At 34.4% G+C, this 25764-nt stretch overlaps 1 protein-coding gene across 1 annotated transcript in view; it reads right to left on the bottom strand.

Moving 5' to 3' along the window:
- LOC106069399 (MICOS complex subunit MIC27-like) overlaps nucleotides 1-22627 on the bottom strand; it is a 48463-nt gene extending 25836 nt beyond the window's left edge. Inside the window, exons 1-6 of the mRNA XM_056015531.1 lie at nucleotides 22578-22627; nucleotides 21179-21240; nucleotides 7697-7831; nucleotides 5366-5488; nucleotides 4702-4756; nucleotides 1803-1898 (exon numbers count right to left, since the gene is read on the bottom strand). Coding sequence (XP_055871506.1) covers nucleotides 1803-1898; nucleotides 4702-4756; nucleotides 5366-5488; nucleotides 7697-7759 — 337 coding nt within the window. The 5' untranslated portion in view covers nucleotides 7760-7831; nucleotides 21179-21240; nucleotides 22578-22627. The remainder of the gene's footprint in view (nucleotides 1-1802; nucleotides 1899-4701; nucleotides 4757-5365; nucleotides 5489-7696; nucleotides 7832-21178; nucleotides 21241-22577) is intronic.
- Nucleotides 22628-25764: the final 3137 nt, after the last annotated feature.

Below are 25764 nucleotides of genomic sequence, written 5' to 3'. Positions count from 1 at the left end.
ACTAACAAAGAGTGCAGTATTATTATTATGTTGTAAAATAAACTTTATATTTGTCTGCTGAAACGGACTTAAGTCAGTTTGTAGGGTCTTTATTTGTCATGTGTCAAGAGTACTCCAGGAAGCAAGAACCCAGCATTTCATGACATTCGCATTCTTCAACATTACACCATTTAACCTTTTACACAAACGGACTGGTCTAAGAAGTAGGGAGATTTTTAAGTTAAGGAGACAGTGATGGGTAATGAAGGCAGACTGAGGAAAAGAGGAGGCAGACACAATGATAGAAAAGAAGTAGGGCACTTTTGATCTCCAAAAGTGCTAAGCAAAGAGGAGCACAGTTTAACGGCATGTTTAGGGATGATTACTTTTGTTTCTTCGAATCTCCCATTTCATTTACGCACAAATATTAAATGTTACAACACCCTTCATGTTGATACCCAAAATGATATAGGAAAATTGGACACACAAGATGTCAAGGACAAGGCTCAAGACAGCAGGAGAATTTTCCAAGAATTAAATATAACTGTCAAACCATCTAGCTGAAAACTAAGGTGTTTTTTTTCTAGAATAATACAAAATCTTGATTCAGTTTGGTTAAGGTAAGGTTGGTCGTTTAGTTCAGTTCGTATGAATCAGTTTTAAAGTTCGGGTTGGGTTCAGTCATAAGTGAGGTTCAAGTTTGATTTGAATTGGTTTGTTTTCCATCTCTATAATATGAAGTTAGCTCGCTACATGTGGACGTTGGAGTTTACAACTTGTGGAACTAACTTTGAGGGGATGACCAGGTAATAACACTGTCAGTACACAGGTAATAATACTTTCAGTCAGTACACATGTAATAACATAATATATAGAACAATAAAAACAACACAAGATACAGAAATTTTAAAAAGAGAATTAGATGAAAAATGGCAGTTATTAAGAGTAACAAAAAAGCTAAAACAAATTAATTCCGCTTATCTTATTCATGGTAAACCAGTAATACAAACTAAAAATGCAAAATACCTAGGTGTTATAATAAATGAAATCCCCATATTGATGAAACTATCAAAATATCAAACAAAGCATTAGGGTTTATTAAAAGAAATTTCTATAAATCAAATAAGAACATAAAACTAAAATGTTATTTAACCTTGGGTAGGCCAATAATAGAATATGCATCCTCTGTTTGGGACCCCCCCAACTCAAGAAAACATTAAGAAACTGGAACAGACACAAAATAGAGCAGTGAGATTCATAACAAACGAATATTCACACTTGACTAGAGTAACACCTTTAGTTAAATCACTAAATTTAGAAAGCCTTCAGGATAGAAGACTTACAAGTAAAGTAGCAATTATACATAAAACACTGAACCATAATCTTCGAATACAAAAACAAACAAAATTTAATAAAATACTCAGAAAGACACAAGGCACATTCCTCATCCTATATGCTGGGACAAATTAGTACAAATACTCCTTCTTTCCTAGTGCTATTACAGCATGGAATGGGTTGCCTGAGCTAGCCAGGAAAACCAGTGACTTGGCAGAATTTAAATCATTGGTTAATATGCATGACTGAATGCATGACGCATAGGATGTAATCATCTTCTTTTTTGAAGTAACGTCTGTATTATATAAGATAAGATAAGATAACACAGTCAGTCAGTCCATATGTAATAACACAGCTAGTCAGTACACATTTAATAACACAGCCAGTCAGTACGCATGTAATAACACAGCCAGTCAGTACACATGTAATAACACAGCCAGTCAGTACATTGTCACTCAAAAGACATAGTGTAAGAAAAAGGTATTTACCTCTGTAGCCCAAGACAACTCCACCCATACCAGCCACAGCTATAAAGATGACACGAGGTAGTTCTCCAGGATTGTTCTGTATGTAGTCCAAAGTTGCTGGAAACATAGTTTAGTAGACACATTGAGCTACAACAAAGAGCAGTCATTACAGTCCAACCATTAAGAAAGAGTGCAGTTTTAGGGAGATAAGCAAAACCAGTTTTAATTTACATGTCAGCTACAGCATGTGAACACTTTGTGAACTAACAGCCTGATTCATACACAAAACTGAGACAGAACCTGATTCATACAGACAAAACCTGATTCATACACAAAACTGAGACAGAACCTGATTCATACACAAAACTGAGACAGAACCTGATTCATACACAAGACTGAGACAGAACCTGATTCATACACAAGACAGACAAAACCTGATTCATACACAAGAATGAGACACAACCTCTTTAATAGACCTCTCAAAGTAAATATTTTCGTTCATTATTCTATGTTACTGTGCTTTTGCTAATGTTTTTAAAATCATAGTCCTAATCCATATATATATGATATGCATGATGTATTTTCAGAAATATAAAATGAACATAGTAACATAGTAAAAGCTTTATATTTTGTCTAAAATAAATGTATCCTTATAATTACAAGTAAACAAGATAACAAATAGAGTTTGTGTAATCACAAGAGCTGAAAGGAGGCCCCCAACTGAAGATACATAAGAAATATTCCGAATGATGTGTAAGGACAAAATATTTTCTCACTATGTCACAAGGCTTAGTTAGACTAAAAATGTCTGTTTTAATACGAGAGAGTTGACAAGGGTTAATAAACATTTTTGCATTCCTTCTTATAGTATCTTATTTAATGAAATAATTCGAATGATGGCAAAGGAAAAAAATCCACTACAACACATGGTCTAAGAATATTAATTCCAAAGCTTAAGGATGAGTGCAGTGCTACATACACATGATCTCCTGCAGCCATTGTCCACATGATCTAGTCAAACTTAATGTCTTTTTCATCAAAAAGAGTAAACCTTGGTGCATGAGTTCTTACAGCATTTCATTTGATTAAATCACTTAAAATGACGTCAAAGGAAAAAAAAAAAAAACTTTCCACTATGACACTTTGCTTACTTAGACTAAAAATTTCATTTTCAGCACGGAAAAGTTGACGAGAGTTAAGAGACATAATCACTTGAATTCTTATAGCATTTCATTTTTAATAACTTTCCATATCACGACAAAGGGAAAAAAAATGTTTTCACTACATCACACAGTTAGACTCAAAAATGTCTTTTTAAACATAAGAGAGTTGATGAGTTTGATGAAAGTAAATAGATATAAAAGAACACATTTTTTATAGCATTTCATCAAGCTAAATCATTCAGAGTGATGTAAAAAAAAAAAAAATCCCACTACATCACATGGCATGGTTAGACTAACAAAATGTCTTTATAAACATGCGATAATTGACAAGGGTTACATTGGTCCACCCAGTTCTTATAGTATTTCATTTAAGGAATTCATTCCCATTGAAGTCAAAAAAAAAAAAAAGATCCACTTTGTCACACAGTCTAGTTTAACTAACAAAATGTCTTTATCAACAATTGAGAGCTGACAAGGGTTACTATACATTGGTGCACAGAGTTATTATAGCATTTTATTTAAAGAATTCATTCCATTTATTGTTAAATAAACAAAAATTTCCACTACATCACAGTTGGAATTAAAAAGAAATCTTTAAACATAAGAGAGTTGATCAGGGTTAATAGACATAGGCTTTTAAGTTCTTATAGCATATCATTTAATGAAATCATTCAGAGTGACATCAAAGGCATGGTAAGACTCAAAAAGTCTTTTTTAACATAAGAGAGTTGACGAGGTTTACTTAACATTGTGCACGAGTTCTTATAGCCTTTGCTCCAATGTAATAGCAATATTAATCAATGTAAATGTAAAGATAAAGATATTCAGAATCCTGAAATAATGTAATACCGATAATTAAATTTTAGAGATGGTCTAGCATGACAATTATATGTACCATAATTTAGAGGAGAGATTTTTATACAATTCTTTGGTGTTAAGAAGTTGCTTTCCTTAAAAATACGGAACATAATATTAACGATAATGAGATTTTTGTGACATTTTAACAAGAAAATTAATTGTTTTATATATTAGATGAGCAATTTCAAAATTCAAGCAGTCATTTGGTGTTAGTAGAATTTTCACGAAAATCTTGAACAATCTTTCTTTGTTAATTAAATTTTGGCGATGATTGGGATAAATAGTTTAGTAATATAGGTCAATTTCTTTTTCAAAACAAAATCTGAAATGATCATTTAGTGAATCTTTTGTGATGTTTCAGCAAAAGTGATTTCAATCATTTGTAGTAAAAGACTTTCACCTTTTAAAGTCCTAAACAGCCTATTGTCAATATTTTTGTAAAATAAGTCATTTGACATAAATTTGTTTTAAGATGAAAGTCTGGAACAATTTGATATTGATAATTAAACTATACTGATGTAAGAATATTAAGTGTAACATAAGTCAGAAATGTAATCTCAAACAATTATTTGATGTAAATTAGTTTTTTTATAAAACAATATCCCGAACAACTTTATAGGTAATGAAATGTAAATCAGTATAGAGATTTTCATTTAGCGTTATTTATTTTAAAAATCCTGAACAACTTATTTTTTTACACAAATTTTTTAAAATTTAAACCATTTAAATATTACTTTTATTGTTGTTATAAAATCATTTTAATTCTACATTATAAAATACTATTAGATTTACATTATTCATATATTTTGACTTGTAAAACAAATAAATCATTAATTCAAATCAAATGTTAATCTGGATTAATTTTTCACTTCTATTGAAGTCATGTGAATGTAACATACCTTTAGAGTGATCAATACTGGTCTGTGTTTTAGCCTGAAATGTTTTAAAGCTCTCCTGAAATCAAATCATAATGGAATGAAGAAAAATATGAAATTTATGTTAAAAAAAAATAGTATCAAGCCTATCTTTAATTGCATCACTAACATTTTTTATTAAGCTTATCTTTAACTGCAACACATTTTCATTTGAATTTTTTTTTTCAGATAATATTCTATTGATTAATGAACTTTAATTAACTGCTTATATTTTACATTAGAAATTCATACAAAGAAGTAAACTACAAATTTAAAAATCTAACAACCTGAAAAAAATTCTCATTAATTAGATTTTTTCAACATTATGGAAAAAAAAAATTTGAAGAAAACTCATTCAATTTCACTTTCCCTGTTTATCACACATTAGATCATCAGCACAGAAAAGAAGGCAATTTATATGATATTTTAAAGTAAAGATATTGTTTCTGAGTCTTATATTCTATCTTAAAGTACAGATATTGTTTCTGAGTCTTGTATGTTATGTCTAAGTACTGAATGTCTTTGGAGTCTTGTTTTGTTATCATTGAGCATAAAATATTAACTTAAGGTTGTAATTAATTTTTGAGTTGTCAGTCTCTTATCTCTTAATTACTTATAAATACATTTTGAGTAGTCAAGAAAAACTCACTTCATACTGACTGAAAAAATCCACAACAGATTTCCGCATACTGCTAATGTAGGCTTCAACAACATTGCGTGGAAATGGTTCTTCTTTAAATGAATCCTTATTATTCACAGGATATAATGGTAACTAGGAAAATCAAAATGTTTAAATTTTTTTAAAAAGTAAAAAGATAAAGATCCCCTTTTGACCTACCAAAAGTGGTTCAAATGTTTTTCTGAGACCAAATCAGTCAATGCCATACTAGATAAGGTAGACTTCTGTGTTGCATGTTTGTTGTAAAAATGTTTTACCAAATCAGTCAATGCCATACTAGATAAGGTAGACTTCTGTGTTGCATGTTTGTTGTAAAAATGTTTTACATGTTTCGGATGTTCCTTCAGAGTTGAAGTTTACTTCCTAGTCCAAACGTCCCGCAGGACGACAGGGGATGGGAGCGGGCAGGGTTTGAACCCTCGACCGTCGATAAATCCGAACAACAGTCCAGTCTTGGACCTTATATTCCCGCCACATAAAAAAAATTCCATCCAATAAACTATCCAAGGAAAATTCACAGATTGTGGTTTGACCACATACCAGACTGAAATCCTACAAATGTGATCCATGAACAATACCTAATACCCATGACACAGCAAAAATGTCCCATTCATTAAACTGGTCACGTAGTCCATATGCCTCCCCAAGCAACTATGTGTTCACTCTCAACAACACTAGAGTACTCTCAAGGGCTCAACAGAAGAAATGTGAAATCTACACTCATGACTAAGAAATGCTAGACATTGGTTACTTCTTAAGGCATGGAGTCATGAATGTTGGTCAAGCTAGGAGGCAACTAAGAGCAATACAAACAATGAAGAGTGAAAGCAGGCAACCCAACCCACCAGTATGTGCAGTTCTCTTTGGACTTCATAGACATCTTCAAGTTCATAGGGAATGAGATTGTGTTCATCATGAAGGGGGTGCTATATATATACTATATGATATATATGTATGGCCTCCTTCAGTCGCGAAGCGACTATGGATATTCTCATGGAAATGGGATGAATGCCTGGGCATAAGTTGTGGTCGGAACGATGTCGCCCACACAACAGTTCCCCCCACTCCATGCAGCTGATGTATCCAAAGGAACAGCAGTGCCGATACAGTTTGGGGTCAGTGGCGTTGCAGGTTCTGCCAGAGTGTAGCACTGGGTGCTGTAAACTGCCTTAGGGTCGCCAGCTCCTGATTTTTCCTCAGGGTTGACTCCCGAAGCCTTTCCCATGATTGGGTATAGCTGCAAGGCAACAGAGGTTTGAATTCAGAGTTTTCCTTCTCCTAGGTGGGTAGCCAGCCTTGGCTAACGAGACCCTCCTGCCCGAAGCTTACTGGTTAAGGCCCCAGTTACTTGCCTTTGCCCCTTCTCCTGTTATATATATATACATATTGTTACGTATTTCTGAATCTTCTGGCTAAATGTACTAGTAGACACACAAATAAAAACACTGCAAAGAACTTGATGACTCAACTTTCAGTTTCATATAACTTTAATGACTATTAACTCTAACAATTCGTCACTGTAACATGTAGCGTAGAAGACTGTACAATATCTGTCAGTTTACAGTTAGCTATACTTTGTTGCAATTCATCTCTTCTCAACTTGCATCGAGCCGTATTCCACAGAACAGACCAACGACACACTTCCCAGTGTCGCTCCAGGTCACCCAAAGCTGAACCAAGTCGTACTCAAGTCTACAGAATCAGAGCCGCACACGTATCGACTGTAACGGCTCAAGTCCACTGTAGTTCGCTGTATAGACTTTAACGACAGTAGTCCACTCCAGTTAACTCTACCCTGCTATTATCATCTGGAACAACATGTGAGGAAACGTCACATCCTGTCTTTGTTTTTACATGTAGATTCCAGAGAACACTCGCTGCTGTGTCATCTTGCCGGGGTCATACGTTGACCTCTACCTAGTGTCATCAAGCCGGGGTCACACGTAGTGACCTCTATCTGTCACTGTTCATTAGTAACTGACCCTTCTTAGATCTGTTCGTCCCCTGGAACAACATGTGAGGACACGTCACATCCTGTCTTTGTTTATACATGTAGATTCCAGAGAACACTCGCTGCTGTGTCATCTCGCCGGGGTCATACGTTGACCTCTACCTATCACTTCATTTGTAACACTATATATAAAAATATAAAGATTCCATACTAACAAATAAGTAAACTTCTCTCATCCCCTAAATCTTGCAATGGCTATGTTACAACATCTAAAGTAAGATTCAACAGATAGAATGGCTACATCATAAAGTAAGCTCAAGGGATATGTTAAATAGTAATAGTAAACTTACTTCACGTATTTTATACAATCTTTTTTCTGGTGTAGAACTAGCCACTAAATGCTGACTCCTCATCCTGTAGCCAACTGCAATACCAACAACTGGTACTGTTCCAGCCACAATAACTAGCCTAAATATTTGTTTAGACTAAAACAAAAACAAAACAATTTCAATCGTTTTAAATTACTATTAACATTATAACAAAAATAAATGACGGAAATAAGTATTACACACAAACTCTTAAGCCCTACACTAAACATTGCACACAGTTTAAACTCAATCACATGAACATTGACAAAAAATGATTGTGATCCTATAAACTATACATTAACCACTAATAACAAGAGCACACAAAAATATATATATATATGTTCACATTACATTTTCTCTTAAGCATTACATAGGAAATTTAAAACAAAAAGTTACAATTTGTTAAAATCCTGAAGCAGAAGTGTTTTTAGAAAGCTTAATATCTACTCTGTCTGTTAAAAAAATTTGTACACGTTATTTCTCCCAAACCCAATCTGGGGGCAAGCTGAATTTAGCACAATTATTTCTTTTACCTGACAAAACAAGAATGAATTAAAAAAATTAAACAATAAGTTAATTAACTAATTAACTATTGGTAATTAATTATTTTGTTTGGTATCATGAATAAGGGAAAGAAATAGTGCTGATGTGGTGGTATAAGTTGAATTAGCCCCTTTTATAATTTGTAGATCACCACTATTCACCACTTTAAAGTTTGAAGCTAACAATAGATAACAATAAAACCTTCTATTTTCAAAAGCGATTCACTGGCATCTCATACTGTATTGGCTAGAGGAGGCTTTAGCCCTCCAGTTCACAGTCAGATTGCTCAACTTTGTTTTTTTTTGTGAATTCATTCAAAAAGCGATCACCCAGATATATCTTTCTGTCTCCCCTACCCTTTTCCAAGTGGTCCAGACAAGTGATATGATCATAGCATACTGAGAAAGATAACAGCATGAAATTATGCTAAACAATAATAATTGGTAAAAATATTTGTAATCGCAAAGATCCATTACAAATTTTATTAGATGATTGATCCAAATTAAAACTAGGCTTTATATATAAGCTTTGTTGTGTTTTTTTTTTTATTATTTTTTTAAATTATGTTTTTCTTGTTTTATGCATAAAATCTTAGCAACATTTTTCTCAAACAAGCGTCCAAGGGCGGTTTGTTGCTAATGATCTTAATAGCAGGATTTAGGATTTTATAAAGTTTATTTTTATTTTTAATATAGTAAATTTCCAAATGATATTTCTTTTTTTTTTTTTTTTTGCATTGAATATTAAAGAATTGTCATGACAGTATTTTTTTATGTTATTTATTTTTATTAAATAATTATTCATGTTTGAGCTCTCTGAGAGCAGGGCAAGAGCCAAATCATCTGCAAACTTAGTTTAAAAAAAAACGCCTATCTGATTAAAGGTCATTAGTATATAAAATAAACAAAATTGGCAATGTTTAGGGAAGTGACGTTTGACTGAGGTAAAAACAAAATCTCAAAGAACCCGTATGTCAAGAATTTACTGACTAATTTATTAAATATAAATGTTTCTAAGCATTTAAATAAAAAATGGTAAAATGTTTACTATAACAACTTTTTACGCAGAATTTAAATATGTCAATAACTCAAATTTGAAAAACCATCAGAGTTTCCCTTTAACACCATAATCAATCACAACCGAAATAGCTTTGAAAACATAATGGGGCCATATGGCTCTGCAGAAAGTTTGGTGAGTTTGGTTCGGGATGGTGTTTAGGATGTTGTATGGGTTAGAAGTGTCCGCATCAAAGGAATCAAACAGTCCTGATGTAAACTGAGGTAAACTAAAGATAACAACAAAAACCTATGGTCATACATTAAGTCTAAGAAAATGGAAACAACAGGCGTAGCGCCATTAAAAGATGAACATAACATAATACATAATGATAATGAAACTAAAGCAAACATTCTAAACAAATACTTTGCATCAGCATTCTCAGCCCCAGGAGACAAAGACATATTACTGAATTTGAACCAAGTAGACAACATAGAAGATATAGTAGTACAAGAAATTCAAAAACTATTAGCCAACACCAAACCAAATAAAGCTTCTGGACCTGATGGTATTCCAGCTAGATTACTCAAAGAACTAAGTAATGAGCTAGCCCCAGTGTTCAAAATACTCTTTCAGGCTTCACTTAACCAGGGCAGAGTACCAAAGGACTGGAAAGAAGCTAATGTCACCCCCCTATTTAAAAAAGGAGAAAAATCTGACCCAGGGAACTACAGACCAGTATCACTTACCAGCATCACATGTAAAATCCTAGAACACATAATATGTAGCAACATCATAAACCACTTAGACAAACATAATGTCCTCACACCATACCAACATGGCTTTAGGAAATATAGATCATGTGAAACACAACTAATAGGACTAATTGATGATTTTTCAAAAGGTTTAGATAATAGTGAACAAATAGATGCTATCTTACTAGATTTTTCTAAGGCTTTTGACAAAGTTCACCACCATAGTTTGCTTAAAAAATTAAAATATTTCGGCATTAATGGTCCACTGCATCAGTGGATTAAAGACTTTCTGATAGGGAGAGAACAAACTGTAATAATAAATGGCTCTAAATCAACACCGATAACAGTAAACTCAGGTGTACCTCAAGGTACAGTCTTGGGTCCACTACTATTTTTAATTTACATAAATGATTTACCAAATTGCATTAGTTCAGGAACAAAAGTCAGATTATTTGCAGACGATTGCATAATATATAGAACAATAAAAACAACACAAGACACAGATATTTTACAAAGAGAATTAGATGAATTACAGAAATGGGAATCAAATTGGAGCATGTCTTTCCACCCAGAAAAATGTCAGTTGTTAAGAGTAACAAAAAAACTAAAACAAATTAATTCCACTTATCTTATTCATGGCAAACCAGTATCACAGACTAAAAACGCAAAATACCTAGGTGTTATAATAAATGAAAAACTATCATGGAATCCACATATTGATGAAACTACAAAAAAATCAAACAAAGCATTAGGATTTATTAAAAGAAATTTCTATAAATCAAATAAGAACATAAAACTAAAATGTTACTTAACCTTGGTTAGGCCAATAATAGAATATGCATCCTCCGTTTAGGGACCCCTCAACTCAAGAAAACATTAAGAAACTGGAACAGACACAAAATAGAGCAGTGAGATTCATAACAAACGAATATTCACATTTGACTAGATTTACCTTTAGTAAAATCACTAAATTTAGAAAGCCTTCAGGACAGAAGGCTCAAAAGTAAAGTAGCAATCATACATAAAACACTGAACCATAATCTTCAAATACAAAAACAAAATTTAATAAAATACTCTGAAAGACACAAAGACAAAGGCACATTCCTCGTCCCATATGCTAGGACAAATTTGTACAAATACTCCTTCTTCCCTAGTGCTATTAGAGCATGGAATGGGTTGCCTGAGCTAGCCAGGAAAACCAGTGACTTGGCAGAATTTAAGTCATTGGTTAATATGCATGACTAAATGCATGACGCGTAGGACGTAATCATCTTCTTTTTTGAAGTAACGTCTGTATTATATAAGATAAGAAGATAAGAAAACATCAGTGATAATGGTAAGCATTTGGTTTCTCACTGTGCATCCAACAGTCTTTCAGTTAGAAACAACAATATAGCTTGCATAGTATATATGACTTTCTGGGCACTATAACAGTTTTAAAAGATTCTTTTTGAAAAAATGCAGATTTTGTCTCTCGTCATTGGTCATGGATACATAAATAGGGTTATTTGTTAGAAGTTAAATGTCAGGATATAGTGCTTATGAATGACAGGGTTTCATTGCAAATGAGACAAGCTTATCAAGTTTCAACTTGTATTGAAAACTTGATTTGTAAATGAAATTTTTTATTGTATTAGAAAACATGAAAAGCAGCATGAAATGTATCCCTGAGCCAAACTTGGCCAGTGGGATGTAGTTTGCCCATCACTGATCTAGATTCTAGATCATTAATTTTTAGTAAGTAGATGTACTAGTTAGTGTCGACCAAACTTTTCATTAACGGAACACTTCCCATATTCTGAAAATTTAGCAGAATGCTTTTATTTATTTTTATTTATGTAGAAGCCTACTAATTAATAATAAATCAGTAGTTTGTGAAACACCTATATTCAGGTCTTGCGGAACACTAGAGTTCGGCGAACACAGTTTGGGAAACACTGCAGTAGACTATAGTAAAGTATAGTTACTAATACTAGAGTAGAATGTAGAATCTCACTATAGTCTATAGTTAAAGTTAATTAGATCTAGTACTAGATCTAGATTCTAGTAGAAGTATTACTAGTATTAGATCTACTACATCTATATGACTGAGCTAGTTAATCCAGTAGTAGAGTACTAGATTCTAGACCAGTGTTTCTCAAACTGTGCGCCGAAGATTTGCAGATGTGCCGCAGGAGTTTTCAGAACCCCATAAGTGCAGCGTTACTGTAGGCCGCCTAAGCAGACGAACAGCAGTTTTTGAATTGGTAACAATAATAATAAGCGATGCGTTTCATGTAAATTTTGTAGTCGTATGCTAATAATAACAAATTATCAATAAGCATTATTCATTGTTATCTGTGGAGAAATACGTTAGCAAGAATGAAACTTCTAAAGCGTTAAATGAAAAGCAAGGAACCAAACAAAGGTACAAAGAAGATTACATCGGATATGGTTTCATATCTTCTGGACCTGACGATGCTTCATTGCCATTTTGTCTGATCTGCAATGCAACTGTATCGAATGAGGCGCTTGTTCCAAGCAAATTAAAGAGACACTTGGAAACAAAACATTCAGCTGTAAAAGCGCAACCGAAGGAATACTTGGAAAACATCAGGACTCAACAAACGAAACAAGCTAAGTAACTTACGAACTACCTAAAGCTGCCAGAAAAGGGATTAATTGCAAGTTATAAGGTTGCTCAGTTATTAGCAAAGCGCAAGAAAGCACACACAGAGGCTGAATCTGTCATTGCACCAGCAAGAGTTGTTGAAACGAACGTAGGTCCCGATGCCACCAAAATAGTTAAAAAGTTCCTTTAAGAAATGATACTATCTCGCGCAGAATTGAAGACTTATCGTCAGATTTACAAGATCAAATCTGCTAACACTTCGGCGTGACTGACGATGAAGTGTCTCTCCTGTGGTCTCTTCAAGTTGATGAATCCACTAACGTTAGTGGCAAAGCCCAGCTGCTAGCTTTTATTCGGTTCATAAAAGATGAAAAATGTGTCAACGAATTCTTATTTTGCAAAGACTTACCAACTACGACCATAGTCGAAGATATTTTCAATGTGGTGAACGAAGACATTTTCTTCTTCAAACTACAAAGTGGAGAAACTGTGTCAGCGTTTGCACCTTCCATGCAGGGAAATAGAAAGGGATTCGTCACTCTTGTGCGTCAAGAAAATCCAAATGAATTAGTTGTTCAATGCATGATCCACAGAGAAGCTCTTGCCTTCAAGTCTATGCCGAAAGATTTGATGTCTGTTCTGGATCAAGTGGTTGAAGTTGTAAACTTCATCAAATCTCGACCGCTAGCATCCTGACTTTTCTCTCAGCTCTGTAAAGCAATGGATTCAGAATACAAATGTCTCCTGTATCATACCAACGTTCGTTGGCTCTTCAGGGGGAAAGTGTTAAAGCATGTCATCCAACTCAAGGCTGAGCTAGTTTCATTCTTGGAGGCTGAATAAAAAAGACTTTGGATTTTCTATTCATGACGAGATCTGGTGGGTTAAGGTGACATTTCTCTCTGATTTATTTGACAAATTAAATTCATTGAATTTAAGTCTTCAAGGATCATCACTACATCCCCAAAACTGAAGTCAATTGGTGAAAAATTGTCTTTGTGGCAAAGTAAGATCTCGAAAGGAGTCTTCGACTGCTTTCCTACTTACAATGAATGTGCTTCACCCCCAAAATTCTGGACACTTTGACACACCTGCAACCAGCATTGCAGCATTACTTCCCAACAGTTGGAAGTCTTGAATATGTATGGGTCAGCTATCCATTTGGAAACAATGAAGCTACAAATCTTACAAATGAAGAAGAAGAGCAGCTCACTGATTTGAAAAATGATGCAGTTCTTAAGTCAAATTTTGTGGAATATAGAGTGGACATGTTTTGGATTTCAATCAACAAGTTATATCCTGCAATCAGTTTATATCTTTATGGTTTGTGAATTAGGATTTTCAGCACTGACTGAAATCAAGTCTAAGAAAAGAGAGAGACTTTTTACAATAGACGATGAAATGCGAGTTTATCGACTTTGAAGCCTCAATTAGATCGCATTTGCTCTCAAAAGCAGGCACACCTTTCACATTGAATGTAATACTTAAAAAAGGTAAAATAATTTTTCATTTTATTATAAAACAACTGTTGCTCTTCGTGGTGTGCCACGAAATATTTGTACTTTTTTTAGTGTGCCGGCAGACAAAAAAGTTTGAGAAACACTGTTCTAGACCTAAATCTATATTTAAATACTAGCTAACTAGTACATTAGATCTCAGCTACTAAATTTACTAGATCTAGGTACTACTTGTAGAGACTACTATGTTTATGTAATATCTAAAGATAACAACAAAAACCTATGGTCATCCATTAAGTCTAAGAAAATGGAAACAACAGGCATAATGCCATTAAAAGGAGAATATAACATAATACATAATGAAACTAAAACTAACATCTTAAACAAATACTTTGCATCAGCATTCTCAGCCCCAGGAGACAAAGACATATAACTTAATTTGAACCAAGTAGACTACATAGGCGATAAAGAAGTACAAGAAAAGGGAGTCCAAAAACTATTAGCCAACATCAAACCTAATAAACCATCTGGACCTGATGGTATTCCAGCTAGATTACTCAAAGATCTAAGCAATGAGCTAGCACCAGTGTTCAAAATACTTTTTCAGGCATCTCTTGACCAGGGCAGAGAACCAAGGGACTGGAAAGAAGCTAATGTCACCCCTCTATTTAAAAAAGGAGAAAAATCTGACCCAGGAAACTATAGACCAGTATCACTTACCAGCATGACATGTAAAATCCTAGAACACATAATATGTAGCAACATCATTGTTACGTTTTCATATTGGATGAGACTCTTTAGACATGGAAACGACAAAGCACATTTTATAAATACTTTAATCTTTATTAACACTGAAAACACTTTCTTGTTCATATTCCTCCATTTTGGTTCTTCTTTTCCTTTTAACACGCAATCGCACCATTTCACATTTTCACTAAGATGCGCACGTAACACCCCCCCCTGTTTAACAAGTTCGATGTACATCGAACGTCCAAAATACAAATCACTGAAATTTTATCAGACTATTCCAAGTTTTTAAAAAAAATCTGTAACATATAAAACCATAAATTAATAACCAAACACAATGTCATGTTAATACCATTACAATTTGAACATCAAATAATAATTATATTAATCACAATAATAACTGTTATTATGAGCAATTGAAACAACTTCTGTTGATATATATCTATAAGTAATCATATTTCTATTAATACAACTCCCCACTCATAATTTTATGCCTGTACAAAACACCCTCATTCTAGCCGTAATCAAATATTTAATAAACTAAGTCTGTCTTGCTTACAACACTCCTAATACCATAGATACCATAGACCCAATGCTATTTACGTCTTAGTTTCATCAGGCCTATATAATAATTCCAGTCTTGATGTTTCTTTTTATGTATTTCTACCACACAATTTCGATAATTTTCTTACAAATGTAATTTTAATAGAATAATTATAATCAAACAGAACCACACAAAATTAAATACATTGTGCAAAATCTACGTATCTACTTTCCACTACTTATATTCTTTTACATTTCCTATATAGCCTTTACTAAACTTCTATAATGTAGTATCCTTAACCTATATGCATATGTAACAACAATATCCAATTCATTACACATATATTTATTCATTGTAGTATAGAACAATAATTAGTGTCCATCATTCCTACCTTTTCTAATCATATCTATATAATTCTAACATTATTGACATGCCATCCTTGCCGCTTCCCTCCTTTGCAATGATGTCCCATTGTGATCCCACTACAGAATGGTCTAGCTGTACTGTTTTCTAGATTGCGAATATTCCTCTCTTTTCTCATATACACCTCCCCACTATTGTACCTTAATTCCTTAACTCTGATTAACTGTTGACACTGTCTTCTAATATGCCCCCTTCTCCCACAATTAAAGCATAAGATGTATGGACTTGTACGTCTGTATGTGGGTTTAAATCGCTTTCCCTGCACCACTGATTGCCTTACTTTACTTTGATTTTCCAATTGTATTGCTTTCTACCTTATCTGTTAATTCTTTCTTCTCGTGCTCTCTGCTACCCACGTCGTCTGATGTATGGAATCTTATGTCTTCTTCCACATCCCCATTTCTACATCGAGTAGACTTTATCCCATAATATTTCTTCCAATTCTCAATCTCCCTTACTGAACATATTTTCACCCCATGAATGTTCCCAATAATTAAATCTATCTCACCCTGCTCTACAACATAAGCTTCTACTGCCCCCTTAAAATACGGTGTGTCTATACTAACTTTAGCAATTGGTAATTGTACAATATTCCCATTAAACATAACACACTTCCTAGATTCGCCTGTATATTCATGGTCTTCCACTAATTTCTTATTCACTCCTATAATAGTGCTCCCTGTATTCCTGATGGTCTTGGCTGCCTTGTTCCCTACGAATGTCTGAAAAATCTCCAATGTTCCAGTATCAGATGACAATGATAAGCCTTGCTCTATTTTACCTTTCTCCCAGTCCTTTCTTTCCAGTCTGTTTCCTTGATATCTTCCGTTGCGGCTATCATATTGTCTTTCATTTGTACCACATCTATAATGTCTATCCTGTGTCTCCCTTGTTCTGTGAGAGTTATTCTGTGTCTCACACGTTCTGTTAAAGGCAACTATTTCTTCTATATCACTGCCTCTAGATAATTTCTTCTCAGGATGTGCCACTTTATAAGCCCTTATCAGTCTTACTATGTCTTCTATGGATTTCGGTTTCCTCTCCAACAGAAATATTTTTAATTCCTCCTGACACTCGTACATCACTTTGTCCAGCATGAGAAATGTCTTAAGACTGTCAAAGGTTTTTTCTACCTCAGCGGTTTCTATCCAGTTATCGAAATGGCTGCTCATTTTGTCCAAGAAGGTCTGCGGGTCATCCTCTGGTTCTATCTCACAATTAACAAACTGTTGGCGATAGAAAGCTTCTGTTTTCCCGAAAGTTCGAAGTAGTTGTTCTTTCACAATGCTGTAGTTACTCTGGTTCATACATATTTTTGAAGGCACCTCCGCTGTAAATGATCTCGACAATAAGCATGTCCATTTGTCTTCAGGGTACTCCAGTTCTCTCATTTCTATTTTGAACTTCTTCAAAAAAATGTCTATGTCCATTTTGTCTTCGTTGAATATCAAACCTTTATATTTTGCCAGTTTATTCCCTGTAGAGTCACTCTTTCTTTTATCATTCTCTTTTCCTTGGTCTGTGTTTAACTTTTTCTCTGCTGTCTCTTTTTCAAACGCTAATCTTTCTCTTTCAATGGCAACTAATTCATTTTTCTTTTCCCTTTCAATTGCTACAACCTCCTTATCCTTTTCTCTTTCTATTTTGTCCTCCTTATCTAATCTCTCCTTTTCTTTTTCTCTTTCCATCGCTAATCTCTCTTTTTCTATGGCTAATCTCTCCCTCTCCATTAACCTTTCTTGTACGTATTTTCTTAGTTCTGACCTTTCAAGCTCCAACAACCTTCCCTCTTCCTTCAACGCTGCTACCTCAGCCTTGTCCGCCATAGTCTATTACTAATAATATCGAATCGAATGTTCTCCTGTCTCTAGATCTAGACTTTACTATCTCTACTGTCTGCTGACGGAGATCCCCTGTGTATAGAGGAATACGTGGGTTTTACCTTTGCCTTGGGCGCCACTTGTTACGTTTTCATATTGGATGAGACTCTTTAGACATGGAAACGACAAAGCACAGTTTATAAATACTTTAATCTTTATTAACACTGAAAACGCTTTCTTGTTCATATTCCTCCATTTTGGTTCTTCTTTTCCTTTTAACACGCAATCGCACCATTTCACATTTTCACTAAGATGCGCACGTAACAATCATAAACCACTTAGACAAACATAATGTCCTTACTCCACACCAACATGGCTTTAGGAAATATAGATCATGTGAAACACAACTAATAGGACTAATTGATGATTTTTCAAAAGGTTTAGATAACAGTGAGCCAATAGATGCTATCTTAATAGATTTTTCCAAAGCTTTTGACAAAGTTCACCACCATAGATTGCTTAAAAAATTAAAATATTTTGGCACTGATGGTCCATTGCAAAAGTGGATTAAAGATTTTCTGATAGGGAGAGAACAAACTGTAATAATAAATGGCTCTAAATCAACACCAATAACAGTAAACTGAGGCGTACCTCAAGGAACAGTCTTAGGTCCACTACTATTTTTAATTTACATAAACGATTTGACCCAGAGATCTCAGAGGGTTAGGGTAAACAATGTTATATCAAATGCACGCATAGTTAACACAGGGGCACCCCCAGGGGGCTGTGACATCACCATTGTGGTTTTGTACACCAATGATTTTCAATCCGATAGTCCTTTTTGCTCCTTCACAAAATTTGCTGATGATGCGGCTCTTCTTGCCCTGCTCTCAGAGAGCTCAGACGTAAATGAGTATTTCAGAGAAATAGAACACATTGAAAAATACTGTAAAGATAATTTCTTATTATTAAATGTAAAAAAAAAAACAAAGAAATGATAATCAATTTTCGTAGGGAAAAGAAGGAAAATTAAATTGTTTCTGTAGCTGGAGAGACTATTGAAATAGTGCAAACATTTAAATACCTTGGTACTATCCTAGACAATAAACTCAATTTTACTGCAAATACTGATTATATCAGCAAAAAAAGGGCAGCAAAGATTACGATTATTAAGAAAACTGTCCTCGTTTAATGTTAGCGAAAAGGCCTTAGCTATGTTTTATCACGCTCACATCTGCAATATTTTAAGTTTCAATATTACTGCCTGGTATGGCAATCTGAGCATTAAAAATAAAAATAAACTTTATAGAATCCTAAACGCTGCTGGTAAAATCATTGGCAAAAAACAAACCCCATTTGGACAGTTGTTTGAGACAAACATCTATAAAAAAGCTAACAAGATCCTCGAAATAAAGAATCACCCTTTGTGTCAGGATTTTGTGATTTTACCATCTCAAAAGAGATACAAGACACTGATAGCAAAGACAAACAGACACAAACACACTTTTGTTCCCCTGGCAATTAAATCATTAAATAGAAATAATCTGATATAAACTTTGTCCCATGTAAATTATGAGTGAGTCTGGTGTGAATGTACACTTTGGTTTCTTATAGTTATAATGTTTTTTTGTTTGGTGTAATGCACAAATTGTAAGACAAATTTCCATACGGACAATAAAGATTATTATTATTAAATTAAATTAAATTATTATTATTCAGGAACAAAAGTCAAATCATTTGCAGACGATTGCATAATATATAGAACAATAAAAGCAACACAAGATACAGAAATTTTACAAAGAGAATTTGATGAATGGGAATCAAATTGGAGCATATCTTTCCACCCAGAAAAATGTCAGTTATTAAGAGTAACAAAAAAACTAAAACAAATTAATTCCACTTATCTTATTCATGGTAAACCAGTAACACAGACTAAAAACGCAAAATACCTAGGTAATAAATATATATATATATATATATATATATATATAATGAATATATATAATATAAATATAATAAATGAAAAACTGTCTTGGAATGAAACTATCAAAAAATCAAACAAAGCATTAGGGTTTATTAAAAGAAATTTCTATAAATCAAATAAGAACATAAAACTAAAATGTTATTTAACCTTGGTTAGGCCAATAATAGAATATGCATCTTCTGTTTGGGACCTCTCAACTCAAGAAAAAAATTTATAACAAACGAATATTCACATTTGACTAGTGTTTACCACCTTTAGTAAAATCACTAAATTTAGAAAGCCTTCAGGACAGAAGACTCAAAAGTAAAGTAGCAATTATACATTAAACAAGAACCATAATCTTCAAATACAAAAACAAAATTTAATAAAATACTCAGAAAGACACAAAGATAAAGGCACAGTCCTAGGCTAGAGCATGGAATGGGTTGCCTGAGCTAGTCAGGAAAACCAGTGACTTGACAGAATTTAAATGGGTGAATGCATGACCTGTAGGGCGTAATCATCTTCTTTTTTAAAGTAATGTCTGTATTATATAAGATAAGACTAGATCTAATCTAAATCTAGTAGATCCAGAACTTTAGTAGTAGATCTAAATCTAGTTTAACTTTAGAGTAAATATTGAGGACCTCTATTACTCTATAAAAACAGATATTTATACTATTTATAGAACAGATCATCTAGTACTAGGATTAGGAGGATCTAGTTAGTAGTCTAGAGCCTAACTAGATAGTAACTAGAGGTCTAGATAGTAGATCTATAATCTATAATCTAGACTATAAAGAAATACTAAACTATAAATTTATTTTTAGGCTTCAACCCTATTCCCAGTCGACTGGGTCAAATTAGGTCAAAACCTTATTCCCAGTCAACTGTGTTTAGGTCAAATCCTATTCAGTTACAGAATTAAATGTTTTATTTTTTTTTTAAATAATAAATTTAAAGGAAGATAACAGAAAATAGCTTTAAAATTATTTTGAGGAATAAAATAAAATTGGTTTGATATTGTTATAAACCTGGTGGTGGCACAGATGGGGGTAGCGGTATGTGTGTAGTCAGCCGACGGTCAGCTGAGACGAGTGTCAACATGACGGTTTGGGAAAGATCAAAGCTCATGAGTGTCATGAGGGATGTAGTCATCTGACCACCCAGAATGGTCGAGCAACGTTCTGTCCAGTTCTAGAAGGCCATTAGGGACCCTAAATAAAGAGCGGAGGTGTTGCAGTGAAGATGGTTCAGAAAAGGGGTTCAGAGCCCGGTTCACTACAGTCCGGTCGACTACAGCACAGTCCAGTGTGGTTCAGCGGTGTGGTTCTGTACGGAGCATTGCAACGCAGTTCAGTGCGGAGTACTATCAAGTACAGTTGAGACGAACGGCATTTTGAACTTGGTCTGTGATCGAGTCCAACACAACGAGCCCAGTGTGTGAAGTCAGTCCTGAACTGTTTAACACAGTGCAAGCCCGGAACGAGACGGAGAGGCCAATGCAAGAGTTGATATGGAGAGATATTTGAACAGCCTGTTTTACGTGTTGCCAATTGTTTAGTATTGGCTGTAATTTATTCAACTATTAAAGTGTTACGTTACTTTGGAGCCCTGAGTTGTCAAGTTCTTTAAGTTGGTGGTGTAAGGTGCAGTTTGCAGAGAGCCTGGATAGTGAGATTCATTAACAATATTGATAAATCTTTACAATTTATTAAACTCTATAATTTTTTCTCTTTTGAAACTTCTTCCATTCCAACTTCAGCACATTCATCACCATAATGTTTGTTTTCTAAACATAAAACATGGTTTTCAACAAAAACATTCACATCTCTCTCTCTTCCCCACCCATCTCTCTCTCTCTCTCTCTCTGTATATAAATATATATATATATATATATGAGTATGAGATGAATGTTCGGGCTTTAGCTGTGGTCGGATCTATGTTGCTCACACATCGGCCCCCCCCCCCTCTACGCAGCTGAAGTATTTAAAGGAAAGGCAAGTGTCAATACAGTTTGGGGTCAGCGGTGTCGCAGACACTGCCAGCTTGTATAAAAAATATTTAAAAAACAAACATTTTTTAAAACAACCAAGCTAACAACATATTAGATCTATACATATAGGCCTAAATCTAGATAGAAATCTATAGATCTATAAATTTAGATTTTATGGATCATTTCAAAAGACATAGATAAAGGAAGGTAAAAACACAAATAAATAACACATCAATCGTATTAAAAAAAAACAAAAAGGAAAATAATGGTAAAAAAATTCACAATAGACAGTATATACAAACAACTAAAACGAAGACAGAACAATAAGAAACGTATTGTTAATTGTATTGACACCAAGTCAAAATTAAAAGAAAATAGCATTGCTTTAAAAACACAGAAGTAATGTTAATTCTTGGTATTTTTGAAGACACTATCTTGGGATTTCTTTGGATAATAAACAATAACAAAATAGTAACAAGATGGCTGACCCATTCACTCCTTCAGAATTACCCATTCACATTCTAAATCTAAGTTTAATCAAATCTAGATTCTAGACTACTACTATCTATCTCTAGATGAGTAGATCTAGATTAATAAGAAACTTCTTGGAAATCCCATCAACCATGCCCAAACAGTTATAATTATAAATATAATTGAGTTCACCATGTCATTAGCTTTCTAGTAATTCTAGTCTCTCTCAACTATAGTCTATCTCTTTTTAGACTTTAAATTTTCCTCTCTGTGACACTGTCTCATTCAACTCATTTTACTCTGTGTCTGAGTCACTGAGTGACACTGCCTGAGTTCTGACCCTGTGAGTGTGTGATAAATTTTAATTTAAATTTATTAATGATCATATGATATTATGATAGTCTAGATAATCCCCTCTATATTTATATCTACTATTATCTAGTCTAGAAGGTATGATTACAATGATTATGATCATGCTAGCTAGATCAAAATATCTAGTTGTCGATTCATTTCTCCTTGAAAGAACCGTTACGTTACCATTTTCACAAATTATCCAGACCAAATTAAATCTAATAAATCTAAAGTATCGGAAGTTTACAAACTGAGTTTTCTTTTCTTTTTGTCACTGGCCTAAAAATCTTCTTCCAATTTACTGGTTTTCCTGGCTGGCATATGAGACGAGGAATGTGCCTTTATCCTTGTTTCATTTTGAGTATATTAGATTTGGTTTTTGTATTTGAAGAGAGTTTGTGCTATCACACAAACTCAGAGGCGGCTCCCGTCGGATCACAATCGGATGCCCTATTTGCAAGGAATATTCGAGATTGTCAAAAGTAAAAATGTTTCAAAGATTCATATGACGTTGTAAAAAATATGTTTTTTTTTCTGTAAAGTGTTTTACATGTTTCAGATGCTCCTTCAAAGTTAAATATAATCTACTTCCTAGTCAAAACCTCCCACTGGACGACGAGAGATGGCAGCGAGCAGGGTTTGAACCAGGGACCGTCAAGACAAACAAGCAGGCATTAATGTTAACTTAATAGCTATTAATAACCTATTATTGATAAAGTTATATATATATATATATATATATATATATATATATATATATATATATATATCATGGGCGTAGCCAGGATTTTTTTTCGGGGGGGGGGGTTTGGGTGGGATTTTTTTCTCCCCCCCCCCGCGACCCCTCCCCCAGCGAAATTTTCTTTTTATATGTATTTATGTGTGTGTGTACATAATCTTTATTGCATTCTGACTCTTCATTCTTTCGGAAGACGTTTATTGTGCCCTAGAGTAGGTTCTTCCATGAGTTAGTGGGAAAATTGTAGATTCCCGCAAATACTAGCAAGGGGGTTCTGGGGGAGCGCTAGGAGCTCCCCCAGCGCGGGGCGAAGCCCCCCGCCGCCAAGCACTATTTCTGATATTGAAAGCCAACAAAATGCATATTCTGAGGTATCTACAGTGCATTTTCCTGCTATTAAAAAGTTTTATTTCAAAAACCTAATGTGCTATTCTTACTGACTTAGACCCTCCCGCGCCGTTCGGAGCATTTGACGTCAAGCTGTTTCCATAAAAATCTGTCACTGGTAATGTCTAAAGCCTCTTCCCACCTGCCATAAGGACCTCAATGAAAGAGTGGCGTCAAGTTGCACTAGGATATCATTGCAACTCTTCTTAAGCGTAATCCATTTTGTCGGAGAACATGTCCCGCAAACCTCATGCGTCGCTCTCTCACAATCTTACTAAAGGGTCGACTCCCAGTTCGGCATAGGATTTCCTTGATTTAAACCCGATCTCTATAACGGACTTCTAAAATCTGTCTAAGCCATCTTTGTTGAGCCACTGTACATTTAGTATTATTCAATTTCGGCAGATTACTATTCACTGCAGTTTATTAAGGGAGCCCTGCCACTGATAAAAATGTGTAACCACTCTTGAATACGCTCTTGGAATTAAGTGACTGTAGTTTGCTTTAGATTTTATATCCAAAAAAAAGTTTTATCGTCAAAATCATCTGTTGGGGGTTTTCCACCTCAAAATGCTCTGTAGGGGGATCTTAAACTCAAAACCATCTGGAGGGGTTTTAAACTTTTAACAAACTCCATCTGTAGAAGAGGGGTTTAAACTCAAAACCCCAGATTGGATTGGCTACGCTCAAATAATTTTAGTGTGTAATTTGCTTTTTTTTTTATATTGAAGAGGTATTTTTAGCATTAAACCCCTATGAATGGGGGTTTAAACTCAAAACCCCTTTTGGCAACGCTCATAGCATTTTGAGTGCGTAATTTGCTTTTTTTTCTTACACTGAAGATGTATTTTTTAGCCTCAAACTCCCCTGGCTGGGGGTTTAAACTCAAAACCCCTTTGGCTGCATTCATAGATTTTAGTGTGAGTAATTTGCTTTTATTTATATTGAAGAGGTACTTTTTAGCTTCAAACTCCACTGGAGGGGAGTTTAATCTCAAAACCCCTTTGACTACACACAAAACATTTTGAGTGTATAATTTGCTTTGTTTTTATTATTAAAGAGGTATTTTTTACCTTCAAACCCCGCTGAAGTGGGGTTTAAACTAAAAACTAAGTCAAAACCCATTTAGCTACGCTCATAACATTTTTAGTGCGTAATTAACTTTTTTTATATTGAAGAGGGGGTTTATCGTAAATTTTGGAGGGGGTTTTAAAATCAAAATCTCCCTTAACTGTGCTCTTGGAATTAGGAGATTTTCGTTTGCATTTTTGTTTTGTTTTGTTTTATAGAAGAGGGGGGGGGTTAACTGCAAAAACCCCAAGTAGGGGGTTTAAAACTCAAAACCCCTAGTAGGGGGTTTTAAACTCAGAACCCCCTGGTAAGGGGTTTTAAACTCAAAACCCCATTGGTTGTGCTGGGGCAATTGATGGTTTAGTATTAAAATCTCACCTAAAATAAACAAAATCAAAGCAAAAAATCATTCACTAAATTCCGATCCCCCCCCCCTTGGGGGGGATTTCATTTCGGGGGGGGGGGGGGTTGAACCCCAAGAACCCCCCCCCCCTGGCTACGCCCATGATATATATATATATATATATATATATATATATATATATATATATATATATATATATATATATATATATATTGTTACGTATTTCTGAATCTTCTGGCTAGATATACTAGTAGGCACACAAATAAAAACACTGCAAAGAACTTGGCGACTAAACTCTCAGCTTCATATAACTTTATTGAATATTAACTCTAACAATTCGTCACTGTAACATGTAGCGTAGAAGACTGTACAATATATGCCAGTTTACAGTTAGCTATACTTTGTTGCAATTCATCTTTCACTTCGTTGCAATTCCTCTCTTCTCAATTTGCATCGAGCCGTGTTCCACAGAACAGACCAACGACACACTTCCCAGTGTCTCCCAAAGCTGAACCAAGTCGTACTCAAGTCTACCGAATCAGAGCCGCACACGTCTTACATCGACTGTATCGACTGTAAAGGCTCAAGTCCACTGTAGTTCGCTGTATAGACTTTAACGACAGTAGTCCACTCCAGTTCACTCTACCCTAGTTAATTTGCATCGAGTCGTACACATCTCTCTTCTACTGTCTCGCACAGTAGACAACAGTACCGACGATCATTCACGACTGACTTTCACATTAACTCGCTGGCTTTTATAGAGTCCCTAATCGCTTGTCCATTGTTGCAAAAACACTGCTAGTATCCTCTGG

The sequence above is a fragment of the Biomphalaria glabrata genome, chromosome 17 (genome assembly GCF_947242115.1).
Source record: "Biomphalaria glabrata chromosome 17, xgBioGlab47.1, whole genome shotgun sequence".
In the NCBI taxonomy this organism is placed as follows: domain Eukaryota; kingdom Metazoa; phylum Mollusca; class Gastropoda; family Planorbidae; genus Biomphalaria; species Biomphalaria glabrata.
The sequence above is the reverse complement of the archived record's forward strand: the minus strand, read 5'-3'. Positions and strand labels throughout refer to the sequence as shown.